At 45.3% G+C, this 14,413-nt stretch overlaps 1 protein-coding gene across 1 annotated transcript; it reads left to right on the top strand.

Moving 5' to 3' along the window:
- The first annotated feature begins 635 nt into the window (after window positions 1–635).
- DACT2 (dishevelled binding antagonist of beta catenin 2) lies at window positions 636–12,905 on the top strand. The gene is given in 5 exon segments (XM_039568864.1): window positions 636–838; window positions 840–1,218; window positions 6,954–7,086; window positions 8,519–8,806; window positions 10,314–12,905. Coding segments are annotated over 5 exon segments (2,787 nt in total). The 5' UTR covers window positions 636–650; the 3' UTR covers window positions 12,113–12,905.
- Window positions 12,906–14,413: the final 1,508 nt, after the last annotated feature.

Here is a 14,413-nt window from a genome sequence, read left to right as displayed (position 1 = left end):
CTGCCTGCTAACCAACTACCTCTGAAGAAGCTGCAGCTGACTGTCCTGGGATTTAAATGCTGGCATATCTTGGTATCAACAGCACCACGGTCGTGAATTTCCATGACCAACTGTGTTTTCATGTCCCATTCAAAGCACATCCTGACCCCTTCAAACGACTTTAGGGGGGACCTCAAAAAACAGGACTCTGCCTTGCTTCCAAAGTGAGACTCAACAATTCAGTACAAGACTGCGAAGTTGTGCAATGAGATCCCAGTTGGCTTGGTTTCTGGAGAGCAAGATGAGGAGTGCCAGTGCTGTGCCTGTGCCTGGCAGGAGGCACCACCAGCCAGGACGTGAAGGGACAGAGTCACAAACGCCACGTTCTTGCAAGGGAAGTGTTGTTACACCCGCGAGCGCTCGCCGCACCATACCCTCGCATCACTGTAATTTGCACGCGGCTGCAGCAGGACGACCGGCTCCGCTCCGGTCCCCGCAGCATCCCCGGGCTCACTCCCGGCCGAGACGGGAGCTCTCACCCCGGCTCTAAGTGCTGGTTCGCCGGCCCCCGTCTCTGCCGGGAGAGGGCGGGCGCCCCATCCCTCTTCGCTGCTGGGTTGGGGGACGAGGCAAGGGCAGCCCCCCGGGCAGAGGCAGGGACAGGGACAGGGATGGGGCAGGCAGGAGCCGCCCCCGCGCGGGGCGGAGGGAGCGCTGGGCACTGGCTCCTCTCCCCACATATCCACCCGAGAGGTGGCCCCGACGCTGCCTGGAGCCGCAGCCTCTTCCCTTCGCTCCCGCCCTCCCTCTCTCCCTCCCCCGTCCCCACCTCTCCTCCAAAACCGCAGGAGCCGCTGCGGCCCCTGTTTCACTCGCTCCGGTGCCAGCGGCGGAGCGGGGCGAGCGGACCTGAGCGCAGGCACGGCCCGCGGCGGGAGCAGCCCCGCATCTTCCCCGCCGCCCCCCTGCCATGGCCGGTGTCGCGGCCCAGCGCTGACGATGCTGCTGGGCGCCCCGCGGCCGGGCGGCTGGGATCGCAGCCGGGTGGGCGAGAGGCTGCAGGCGGCCCTCGCCGGCCTCCAGGAGCTCCAGGTGCTGCGGGAGAAGCAGCGGGAGCTGGTGCGGGCCGCCCTGGCCATGCCGCAGCGGCCGGCGGCGGGCGGAGAACAGCAGCCCTCGTCCGCCCACAGTAAGGAGCACCGGCTGGAGGCCACCCTCTCCGCCCTGAAGGAGCAGCTGGTAAGGGACGGGACGGGACGCCCCGCTGCCCCACTTCCCGGCTCCGTGAGCCCAGCCGCGGTGCCGAGCGCGGGCGGAGGGACGCGCCCCTGGGCTGCCAGACACCCGGAGCTGCCGGCGCCGTGCCGGCACCGGGGGCGGGCAGGGCGCGGCAGCCGCGGCCCCTGCGCTGCTCCCGCCCCGCCGGCCGCGGCTCCCCCGCAGGCAGGGGCGAGCGGCGGGCCGGGGAGGGTCGGGGCGAGCCCCGCCACAGCCGCTATGACGGGCGGAGCTCACCTGGGCGGCCCGGAGCGGGCAGTGCTGGTGGTGGGGCGCTGTGCCAGCGGGAGCGCTGGCGAGAAGTTGTTAACCCGGCACCGCTCATTCATCGGAGCCGAGGAGTAGGCGATGATTAACTTCGGTAACACAGCGCTCAGCTCTCAATGGCAGCAGCCGTTTGCATAGGAGATCAAGAGACACGCGGGCTGAGATACACCTCCATAAGCGCTCGGGGGTTTGGGTGGGCGTGTGCGCGCACACCTCTGCGCCTTCACCTGTGTGCGCGCACCGATGCGTGCCCGCGCGGCTGTTCGCCCGTGGGAGTCGATCTGCCAGGAAACGCTTCCTGGGACGGGAGTACTTTGTTCTTTCCACGGATTGCGTGATCAAAAGGGAAAAATAACTGAATGCCAGACATTGTATTTGAAGTGCTACACCGGCCACTTCCACAGGGGTTTTTCTGAAACTAAAAAAAAAAAAAAAAAAAAAAAAAAAAAAAAAAAAAAAAATCTGAATTGTAGCTGAAACGAGTTTCATAGATGAGACAACAATCAAAGGGTAAAGGGCTTTAATCTCTAGTATAGGCAATTACACACTTCAGTAAACTCAGACTTAATTCAGAATCCTTTCCCTCGCTGTACTGGTGCAAGTCTTGGCCATCAATCAGGTGTGAAAACAGCACGGTTATTTGCTCTTCGTAGGTAGCTTTATCAGGCAGCATCTCAGGATAAAATGGGCTTTAACCTTCAGGGAAACCTAGCCACCACTGTGAGAAAATACAGGAGCAGGCACTTCTTGATTAAATTAAGAAAATACTTGACAAGTGGACAGCCAACCACTTGATAATCTTAAGTAATGGCTCTACTTTTTTATTTTTTTAATTAAACAGAAGAATTGAAGGCATTTATTGCCTGTTTGGGGCCAGTAGGATAACAGAATCACACAATGAGCTCTGATCATAGTGACTGTACTCTTTTTCATGTTAGCTGTTGTGCTTTAATTGCTCATTTGTCTTAATATTTTTCAAATAAAATATTCAAATAGAAGATTAACTGGTCAGGACTTTGCTTGCACCTTACAAGGCTTTCCAAGGACATGGGAGAAACTAGCCATTAAAATGGAAGGAAAAAAAGGTCTTTAGTTGCTGCCATTTAGAAATGTAGGAGTTGAATGGGTTTAAGAATAACTCTACACACCTCCAGAGAGGGACAGATTTCGCCAGTAGGTGCCAGTGCAATTATGGTAAACGTGTCTCTTGGGATGCCTGGGAGAGAAGTGTTCATAAAGTTTGAGAGAGATGACTCAGAACTACATAAATCATCCAGGGGCAGGTTCTTCAGTAAAAATACAGTGTGTGAATACTTAAAGTAGTGATATAAAGCTCTTCTGATTGACCCATGGCTGCTGAAGGCTTTTCAGACTGTGCTTTTCAGGCCCCCTGGTACCTTTATTGTTTTTTTTCCCCCTGCAAATTGCAGATGTAATATCTGAGTAGAGGTGCATACCTCAAAGCTGCTTAATGGCAAAGTAAACCCAGTTGAAAACAGGCTTTTCACAGTCCTGTTAGAAGTAGCTCACAGATCTAGGATCTCAGTGACCGCAGGCTGAAAACTTTCCCGTGACTCATGAGCAGTGTATTGCACTCAAAACCCATGAAAATTCTGTTCATGATCTCAGGAAATGAAGTTAAAGCTGAAAACAACAGAAAATGCAAAGCACAGCATTGCTAAATGAGTGTTACATCTTCATCAGTGTTGTTGGCCTGTGGATGGTAGAGAATGTGATTGCTGCTCTATAAGATTTGGGATTGAGAAACTCATTAACAGGGTAAATGTGACTTTGCCTTGCAATGCACCTTGATCCAAATCTCAAGGAGGACTGTAGCCCTGAGCTTCAACATGGTCACAGTTTAATTCATGAAAAGTTTGGTCCTCACAACATGAGAAAGCTGTGTCAGCTGAAGGTGGCTCAAGGCATGGAAACAAGGCAGATAAAATATCAAGCCAGGCTTCTCCTATAATGGTAGGGTGAGTAACAGAAGAGCAGAGGCAGAACCCTTGAGGACTCAAGTCTGACTAGTGGGAATAATAGAGCAGAGCCATCAGACGCCGTAGGCTCCATGTGTGGATGCCATGCCAGAATCTCAGTCCCATCCCCAACAACATTTACCAGAGACAGTGATCAGCTGGCCTTCCTAGCACTCTGCTATAGGCGGTCTGCTGCCTCTAACACATGCCCTTTTTTGCCTAACCGTGGCTCTTTTTGGTGGCCAGGGTCTTTTCTGGCAACTGCAAGTTACTACAGCGCAGGCGGGTCAACTCTGTAGCAGAAGAGGAGCAGAGTTAAGTGATTGCCACCCACTATCAGAGATCCTGAAGGTACTAAACCTCTCTTAGCCGAACGGTATCATGGTGACATACAGGAAAAAGAAGAGATGCAAATTCAGGCTAATGTAAAGAAAGAAATCTATGATCGCTGTCAGTGTAGGTGGATATCAAAGGCTGCAACATCCAGTATTTTTTCAGCTCTTTCCTCGGAGGATGTATTTATAAACCTTACTTGATTTGATTTGAATCTGATGATTTTGTTTTGCAAGCTTTCAGGTGGTTTATGATGTTATAAAAATGTGACAAGGGACACATTATACTGAAGAGAAAAAGCAAACGCTTGGTACCCTGCATTTTAAACAGTTTCTTTTCCCTTTAGATAATTTTAAATAGAAGAAAACATCTTTTAAACCAGGGATTTTATGTATTTATAAATAAACAAATTTAAAATTTTGTCAGCTGAGAGAAAGAGGTCCTTCCAGAAGGAATTCACCTTGGTCTATTACAAGTGCCTGGGATAGATGAGAGTAATTTTCCTCTGAAACTGCTGCTTTGCACCACCAGTGACAAAAAGACCCAGGGGTGACTAACTTCTAGATGGGCAAAACTAGAAAAGAATGCTATGTTTTGTGCATTCCAGAATGAAGTCACATTAATAGAATTATGGGATGCTAATCTACAACCAAGAATCAACACCCCCCCCCCCCCCCCGCCTTTGACTGAAGAGATTATTAGTTGAGAAGAATAGTCAAGTATGACCAGTGGGTTTTGGTGCTTTGATTTGGCATGCCAGTTTGTGTTGGTGTAAACGAACCTGCTTTTCAGAGTGTGTTCTTCCTTCTAAGAAATGGCTGGTAGGATGACATCCCAGATTTGGCTCCCCAAAACTGTAGTCCATTGATAGTACAAGGTGATTGGGAAAGTTTCATCCAGAAGTCTTCACAGCTGCATTGCTCAAAGCAAACAGATGGTTTTACCTACAAGGTTTTGTCACATGTAAAATTCATGTCGTGAATTGAGAGCGTGTTTAGGGTTTACTGTTTTGAGTGCTGCCTAGCATGGGTATTGGAGCAATAACAGCTTGAAACAAACACACCGGAAAAGTCATTCTTATCCAAATGGTTTGAGGAATGCCTCTCTTCTTAGAGTGCAGAAGTAGTTAACTGAAAGATCAAAGCTATGGCAGTGGCTGGAAATGTGAAAACCCGATGGTGTGAGGCACCATAAAAGGGTTAAAAACGATGATGTAAATCATGTGTGTTGGTTAAAATGCTGTGAAAGCACAGACAGAACCTGGAGGTATAATAAATAATGTTTGAATACCTGAGAGCCTTGTGGCCTCTCTGTCATTAATCAGAAACCACAGACTGAGGGATTGGCTGGCAAAACATTAATCATTAAGCAATTAATTCCAGCCATGAAAACAAAACATTGTGATTTCCTGAGTAGGTGGGATTGAAGAAGGCACAGCATGGTTTTGCTTTTTTACCACAAAATAAAGAAGTACTGAGGAGATCTTACATTCATCATTCAGATGGAATAGAAAATCTCCTTTATTATCCAGTTCTTCCCTTCTTTTTTGTTTATGTGAAACAGGAAGAGGGAAAATCACTATGGATTTTCCTAGGAAGTAATGAGTCTCTTGAGTTTAAACTTTTCTAGATGTGTGACTAACAAGAAGGGGCTTTATTTCTTGTGTCTTACGTGTTCCTCCAGTTCCCTGTAAAAGCATGATAAAAATATCTTTTTTTTTTTTTTTTTCTCAGCAGCATCACCAGCCCCAAGAGTTTTCTTGTGAAACACAGGACATCTGTATTTTTTTGTCTTACAATTTCTAATAATTTCCTGATTACCTTGGGATCTTAGCTTTCTTTTCTTTTAGTATTTATAGCTATGGAGAAACCTATGCAAATGTTAAAAGCTGAATAATTAGTACAAAAGAAAAGCAGGGGCAAAAATGTGATCTTGATTTTCTGCGTGTCATTTAATTTTTAAGATACTTTAATTGGTTCAAGGGACCTAGATTTTTTTTTATATATACATTTGAGTTTGGAAATGCTGCTAGAACTGCCACTTGTGTTTTTAAATATGAAATGTACACACAAAGAAGACTCTTAATGTTTTTCTTACCATTACTGCATGGAAACCCATCCCCTTGAGGGCTTTGAGCCCAACTTTACAACCAACTTCAAGAGACCACCTTTCTGTAAAGTACTGTAGGATGGATGGTGAGGTGTGATGTAATTAGAAGCTGTCTAAATAGTGACTGGGCTTTAGATAATTTGCCAAGTGCCATGTGAGAAGTTTGTGACAGAAACCAACTGTGGTTCTTTGGCTGGTACCTAATGCCTGGCCATCTGCCTCGCCAAGCTGACGGCGTAAATACTGGGGGAGCAACTGCAGGAGCTGTTACCTCAGATCAGCCTGGTCAGTGATTGCAGCAGGGAACAGATCTAGTTGCTGGCTTCTGAAGGATTATTCACAATCTTGAGACACCATTTATTTTAAATACAGTAGTTTTCCCACTGTCTTCAAATGCCACCTTCTCCTTGCAGAAAATGCATGGAAATAACTGGCCACAAGACAACCAAGAAAAACTTGCAGTAAAATAGATGTCACAATTCTTGAAGTTTATCTTTTCAACTATAAAGATGTCATCAAAGCCAAGGGTTTTACTGGAGTGGTTATGCTGCTTGTACTTGGTACAGCAATGAGATACCTCAACCACAGCGGTTTCCTTTCATCCGCCAGATCTTAAGAGTTCATGAAGACTACCCGTAATGTTTATCTCCTCCTCTGCTCAGAGGCAGTGTATGGCAAAGTGCAGTGCAATCAGAATATGTTAATTAGTTAAAAGACTTCTGTCCTATGCCATGGGTGTAACAAAAAAGCCAAAAGTTAAATATCTTCAGAGTAAGTTTTGAGAACATGTTGAGCTGGGCAGAAGACAATATATACTGAGAAATGAAATGTTTTGTCCTTGTCCATTAGGTCAGTGTTGTTACAGAGAGCCAACTGCAACAGTCCCTAGCTAAAGAAAACGCTTGATGAGAATAGAATCTTGCTGGCACAGGTGGCCTAAATTGATGCATTGCTGCTGAGATTCTAACAGTGATTATTCTTCATTTCCTCCTTCTCCCCTTCATTTAGTCTCGTTTGAGGAGACAGGATGTCGGCCTGAAAAGCCACCTGGATCAGCTAGACCAGCGAATAAGTGAGCTGAAATTGGACGTCAGTAAGACCTCCAGTGAATTCTTGGATAGTGACAGCCGGCCCAGCTCAGGTAATGTGCACTTGGCTGTTTATTCCCGGGGACATGGTAGGAGAACTGAAGAGTGTCAACTGCTAAGCAAAACTCTCTGTATTGTTTGGTCAGAAACAGTGCACCATGGCTGAGGTGGATAATAGTTATCTGGCACAGAGTGGGCTCACAGAGCTGCTAGGAATTCTCATGCAAAGTTGATTTAGTTGGAAAGTGCTCACTCCCTCAAGCAGTATTCTTTCTGGATTTTTAATTTTTTTTTTTTTAATGAACCTTGTAGCCACACATGGAAGGAGAAAGAGACAGATTTACTTACTAATTACCTCGTGCAGTGTAGAAGGACCATTGGCAAAATGGCTAGAGTACTTAAAAGAAGTGAAGGAGACCAATATCAATATCAACGCTCTGCTTGAATCCAGGAAGGGTTCTGAACCTCACTGGGTCTTTGGAAATCACGACCGCAGTGCTCTAGTCAAATGAATTTATGTAGAGGCAAAACAGCACTATTAAAAGACACTGAGAAAAACTACCCCAACAGAGTAAAGCTCTCATGGACAGAAAGATACTGGGTATCGGGTTTCTGGTCTGATTCACAGAGAGAGCTGTACTGCAGACTTTTATAGCTAGGATGTCTGTTAAAACCGGTTTCTGTTATCTAGTGAGAGACAGTGAAAGTGGTTCTTTTAAAAAGAATTTTTGCCTCAAGTCTTCAGTGAGAAAGGAAATATTTCTTTAATTTTTTTTTTTTTTTACAGCATATGGATTTGCAGCCTGGTACTTAGAGTGCATATAAAAAGTGCAAGTTGCTGTTATGTGTTTAAGTTCAGGAGTTGTGCACTTAGGCACATGCACATAGTTCAAAAGAAGATACTCATTCTCTGTTATAGAGAAGAATAATAAAATGTCCTACCTTGAATTTATACAAAACCTTTTTTAATGCTTCCACAATTAATTGGAAATGATCTCGAGACCTGGAGAGAGAAGACCGTCTCCATTCTCTGCCCTTAGACATTCCAGCTATCATAGACTTGGAAGGTCTGATCACAGGCTAGTTTACTGTACTTTCCCATCCAGTCTGTGCTTGTATGCACCTAGCACAAGTTGCAGCAGTGTCAGAGGTCCCTGTCTTACACTAGTTGCATCATAGTCCCCAAATACATTCTCCAGTGAAGACCTGGGTATGATGGTGCTGCGCTTCATCCCATCCCACCCTCAGAACTAAGCAGGCATGTGCGTGCCAAGCTGGCTCAGGGCCTAAGTAAATATGCAGAAGCCCAATAAATGCTGGCTGAATTAGAGTTTACCTCTGCTAATGTTACCTAAATAAATGACCATAAATTTAGGCTTGTGGTACATAGCAAATGAAGATGTGTTTTATTTTCTGCACTTTTCTTCTACTGAGCATGTTTAGGTGCTGTAAATATGAAATGTACTGTTTATTTTAACTCTGCAGGATTCTATGACCTGAGTGACGGTGGGTCTTGCTCACTCTCCAATTCTTGCACCTCTGTGTACAGTGAGTCCATCTCCTCCTCCCACACCAGTCTCTTGCCCAGCTCTCAATACCCTAAAGCGAGGCTCAGTGTGTTTGATTACCGGCCCAAGTCTGCAGATGAAACTACTGTGCACACCACCAGCTTCCAACAGCAGGGAACCTATGTCAGCGATGGATGTCGGATTGCAGCTAGCAGAGATGTTTCTGGGACTCCTGCCAGATCCAGACCAAGGCCAGTTTCCACAGGTAATTGATGGCAAAACTGGATATTTCATTCAAGAGAAGGGCAGATTTCTGGTTATTACTTTTAGGACCTTGTTTAGCCATGTTTAATTAATATTTAGTACTCATTTTCAATACAGAAAGTGAGAATGGATCAAAACCACAGAGCCAAACTGTTTACTGTCCAACTTTCTCTCGATACTGAGCAGGGGTGTGGTAGAGAGACTGCCAACCTCCTTCAGCCCTTCTTCCTTGCTACAGCGTCTTATTTCCTTCACAGTGAGAAACAAAAGTAGTGGGGTAGTAGTGGGTATAGTCTTGAAAAAACAATTCTTACAAAGTTGGCCACATTGCAGGAAGTGAAGCAAGATTTTACTTCAGAAAATTATCATTTGGAGAGGGGAAGAAATTCTCTTTTTCTCTCCGTAGAAGAAACTGCAAGTACAGACCAGTTGCCTTTTCTTTCAGTGGCAAGCAGAAAGCTTGCTGAGATACTGCAAGCACAGCATGCTTTTGACTTCTTCCTGGTTTGTCTGCACAAGAGCACACCATTACACACTGCCAACGATTTCCTAAAGAATTTTCATTATTAAATTGTTAGAGAAATCATCATCCTAACCTTTGCTGTGGCAGGCCTGTGCATAGGTAGGATGCTGCAGACTACCCCAAAATTTTGGAGTCTTTTAAAAGCTTCCTGTCACAGGACACAGATAATCATCACATGACTATTCATATAGTTTGTGAATGGTGTGGTTGAATGTGATGGTTGGGTTTTCACAATAGCATGAAGCAGCCAGGAAATTGGTTAGTGGAGGATTTATTGGCACTGAAGTCTGCACTGTAGTGCAGAGAAATCCTAGCTAACTGGTTCTAGTGTTCCCAGAGGTAACACAGCACCACAGTGCTCTCTTGAATTACATGTCTGGATGGAACTACCTTTCTTCATGCAAGAACACAGCCTCTCCTCTCTGTGCATAGGATGCTTCTGGGAGGAGGATGCTGCAGTCAAGAGTAAATTATAGCAACCTTGACAGTACTCCAGAATTGAAGAGATCTGAATTGGTGTCTATGAATGTCATCTTCAGGGACTAGACTTCCCACTTGCCTGAGTAGTTAGCCTCAGATTGTTTTCCCCTGCGAAAATAAAGATTCTTCATTTCATTTTTCTGTGGCTTCTCTGCTAAGAAATAAAAATAATCCCTTTTTTTTTGTCTAGTTGGGGTCCTGCTGGTCTGTGACATTTTAGAACATTTTTATATATGCACAGATTTACTTTCATCCAAGTAGCAAAGTTTAAATTTCCTGTAAAGGTAAGTTTTATTATTGTCATTAAAAGGCATTCTAAACTCTGTTATGCTTAGGTGATAAAAGCTTTAAAGCAATTCAGTGACCTTGCAAAGCTGAAATTACGTTCTTGATCTTTTTTAGTAGAAGCTATCACATCTCTCTGAAATAGCACTTCTAGCATGAACCAGGTTGAATGTAATTGTTTGTGATTTAATTAGGTTGTTTATTTTCATCCACCGTATAGGTGACTTGGAAAGACTCATTCCAGCAGACGCTAGATTTCAAAAAGAAATGGATCCCAAGTCCATGTTGCCTCTGTGCCACAGTGGAGACATGCACTTGCTCAGCATGGACCCCAAATTCCAGAACGACTTGGTCTCTAAGAATGGCATTGATGTGTATCCTTACCCAAGCCCCCTCCATGCAGTGGCTTTACAAAGTCCCCTTTTCTCCCTGGTGGGAACATCCCCAGAATCAGACTTCCAAGCCCCTCCCAGCAAACCTTTGCCTAGTATGACAGGTCCCAGCTTGATCAAGACTAGGCCAACCACTGAGGCCAAGCCAGGGGGTTACATCAATAAATTGCTGCAGCTGACGAGGTGCAAAGGGAGCAGTCGGGCTGAGGCCAGTGAGTGGGTTTCACCAAAGAGCCAGCCAGCCACAATGCACCAGAGACTCATTATAACCCCCAGCACCGGTGGAGTGAAAATTAACAGCAGCAGTAGCCAGCTGGAAAAACAGACGAGTTCTCTGGAAAGTAACAAAGCTGAAGGGAAGCTGTCAAGAGAGGTGCCAGAGGGGGAATGTGCCAAGCAGCAGGAGACCATGAGCTGTATGAATGAAGAGCAGTCATCCACTCGGCCTGACACAGAGCCATCAGCTGTGAATAGTTGTTATCCTGCCAAGTCAGCAGCAAGGGCCTCTTCTCTGGCAGAAGCAACAGAGAGCAGCATGGAGCGCTGTTTGTCCTACTCACAGCTGTGTCAGGAGGACTCCAGCCCAGACACCTGGAATGCTAAAGCTGTCCCACCCAAAAAACTGCCCATCAAAAGGTGTGGTAATGCCAAGTTGGCTTACGCTGGGGGTCATGAACGAGTGGCACGAGCTGAGTTTGTTCATGCTCAGTTTGTCCCGGCAGAATCCCACCAAGTCCGGGTAAAGTTTGCCAGCTCCAAAACGAAGGCGGTGAAGATAAAGAGGAGGAACAGCGAAAAAGTACTTCGGCCAGGGAAGCAGGCCTTCTGCATGGAGAAGGTGAAAGGGTCTCAGGGGGCCACCAAGCTGCCTGCTGAGTGGAATCAGCTCCAAAGACCACAAGGAATGAAGAGCCTTGTGCGGAGACCTTCGTATTCTGGTGACATGGCTGGCAGGTCATGCTCGGAGTCGAGTCTGTTCCCGGTGCAGGTCAGGCTCCCCACTGTGCCATCCCGGCCAGAGCTCTACGGAGCCTCTGCCAATGCACTGTATTCCCTCGAGGCAGCTTGCGTAGACACAGCCAACAGGAAGAAGCAGCGCAAGTGGCAGTCCACAGTGGAGATCTCTGCCAAGGCACACCCGGCCAGCCTGTCTCACAGCTTTGGCCTGGGAGCACCAAGGCAGCCGGCAAGGAGAGCCGGCGTCCTGCGCACTGTCAGCATGAGGGCTCGCTCCAAGGGTCAGCACCACGGAGATTATGCCAAAAGCGAGTCAGACCACTCTGAGTACTCTGCAGAGTGCGCCTCCCTCTTTCACTCCACCATCGCAGAGACCAGCGAAGGGGAGGCCAGCGACTTCACAACCAACCGATTTGGGGACAGTGAGTCCAGTGAAAGCGATTCGGATGGCAGCAGTAACAGTAGTAGCCTTGCCCTTGACTATGATGAGGAGGATGAAAGTGAGCTGATTTGGCCTGAAGGTTCAGTCAGACAATCGGTGACTGTCCAGTCCTCTTCCAAGCCTCTTCCTCCAGTGCCCAAAATCTGTCGCATCAAAGCTTCAAAGGCACTAAAGAAGAAGATAAGGAGGTTCCAACCTGCCTCTCTGAAGGTCATGACCATGGTCTAAGGGAGAGCAAGCATCTATTTCTTACAGTGAGACATCCTGTTGGCTCTCATCTGCAAAACGAGAGGACTCATGCAGAGAAAAGGACTTTCTTAAAGGAGCTGTGAATAATCCCTGAGTCTACACAAGGGATCTTGTTCGTTAATGCCTGGACATAAATGTCACTGTATCTAATTCCCTCTTTTGCCATTTATTCTGTAAATATGAATCTCTGTGTATATTATGTGATGACTTTTTTAATTATCCAGAAGGGTCACCATGGTGAAAATGAAAACAACCTCTGCCATAAGATTTTACAGGCAGGCCCTTGGTGGTTTTTTTAACCATATGCACCCACAGAATCAGTCCAGATGCAAAGATTTGCTACGGAGAAAGCGTGCTTCCCTCTTGTGAGGAATTCTTTACAGTCTGAAACCTGTATTAACCATCTAGCTGTTACTGTGGTCATATGGAAATATGTGGTCATTTACTTTCTTTCAGATCAACCATCCCATACCTTCTCCCAAACGTCAGGAGGTTGAGTCTGTTCTCCATAAAAACATAGTGTGTTTAATCAAGAAGGCAAGTGTATTTGTGAATGAGAACAAGACTTCAGTTTGCTTCCTTTTTTCAAAACAGTATAGGGTTGTTTTTTCAATCCCCCTCTTTATGATGTTCCATGTGATTGTTCATTTGTTCAATGGATGAAAGAACAGGAGGGCGACGTGCCACAGTGTGTGATTAACTGGGACTGAGATTATAGCTTTGCCCCTGAAATTGCAAACTCAATAAATACTATTTAATGTACTTCTGAAAATTATGCTTGTCTGACTTTGATGTCTAAAGAAAATTATTTTGGTCTCTAATGGTGAAACAGACTTGTGTTTTTATGATCACTGTGCAGAGGGGTCCTTTTATATTTTCAGAGGATCATTGTAGCTAAGTCAGAACCAGGGTCTGCTCACCTTCTAAATCAGGAATTTCAGCACCTCCTTCTAAATGAAAGAATTTGAAAATGGTATTTTTATTGAGGACAGGGTAGTGTTTAACTCACTTAAACTGATGCAATTTAATCACAAGACACTCTTAATTTAAAACATATATTTATGTATATGTAATGTGTTTCAAATGCATTTGAGGGCACTGATATGAAGCTGTGTATCAATGCCTAAATTGAAGAAGTCAATTTTTTGTGTTCAGACAAGCAGTCCTAATTCTTTCCTCTGAGCACAGAAATCTGTAAGCTGAGCTGAAGTTCACCTGAATTTACAAAAGAGCAGGTATTGTCCCCCTACCCTATTTCAGTGCTCAGTCTGGGTACATTCCTGGCCTAGGAGCTAAAGGCATTACCTCATTCAGCTGCCTGTACTGGGTCTGAAACAAAAGGCAAGTGCTTTGCAGAAACTGGGTAAAAGAGTGCTTGTTTACTCCAAGGATTCAGTAGAAAACAGAAATATTGAAAGACTAAACTTTTACCCAATGCTTTCTATTCTTTGGAAGCTATGTTATGTTTTTAAACCACTCTGTTTTCAAATAACTTTTGGAAAATGAGGAGCAAAGTGAAAGGTATGTAAAGTCATTTAATTCAAGCATTCTAACTAGCTCATATTATCATCCTTACTGTAACTAGGAAAATACTACATTTTAGTCTGGAATATGTTTAAACATTTTTTCATTGTTCCAAGAGTATGGGACCTAATCACTTTGGTAGGATTCACAGGTCTGGCGGTGGTTTCTTGTTCAGCGTGTCTAGCAACAGAACAAACAAAATAGTGATTTATGCTTTGTTGACTTTCTACACCATGAAAGGATTCTTATTTCCATTTACACAAAAGGTTTCATTTGGGGGAGTGTGTCAAAAGTTACATATGATCCTTTAATCCAGGGATTTTCTGTGTTGGGGTGGGGTTTATTGTTAGATAGGAATTTTGAGGGTGTTTTTTTCATGAAGGAGGAAATTTTTTTCAAGTAGAAAACTGCTCTGGTTAGGAGTGTTCGGAAACCTGGTAAAAACTGCCACCCAGTAGCTCCCCGCCTTTTTATCAGAGTAGGCTGAAACAATAAGTTTGTGGTCCCACAACTCAGTAAATCCTGCTTTAGGGCTGTTAATACTTTGTCAGAAATGTTGCCAGACACATGATGAAAGTGCTGATCCAGAATGAACTCAGGCTGCCAATTCAAATAAAGAAAAATGATGACTTAATTTTGTACTAACAGGTTTTATGCCAGGTGAGGTATCACTGCCTCTACAACTCATACTTTCTGCCAGGTCAGATACTGTCTCTCCTCCCAGAGCCAGCATAAACCCACCACAAAAGCATAAAG

The sequence above is a fragment of the Corvus cornix genome, chromosome 3, assembly GCF_000738735.6.
Source record: "Corvus cornix cornix isolate S_Up_H32 chromosome 3, ASM73873v5, whole genome shotgun sequence".
In the NCBI taxonomy this organism is placed as follows: domain Eukaryota; kingdom Metazoa; phylum Chordata; class Aves; order Passeriformes; family Corvidae; genus Corvus; species Corvus cornix.
The sequence above is the reverse complement of the archived record's forward strand: the minus strand, read 5'-3'. Positions and strand labels throughout refer to the sequence as shown.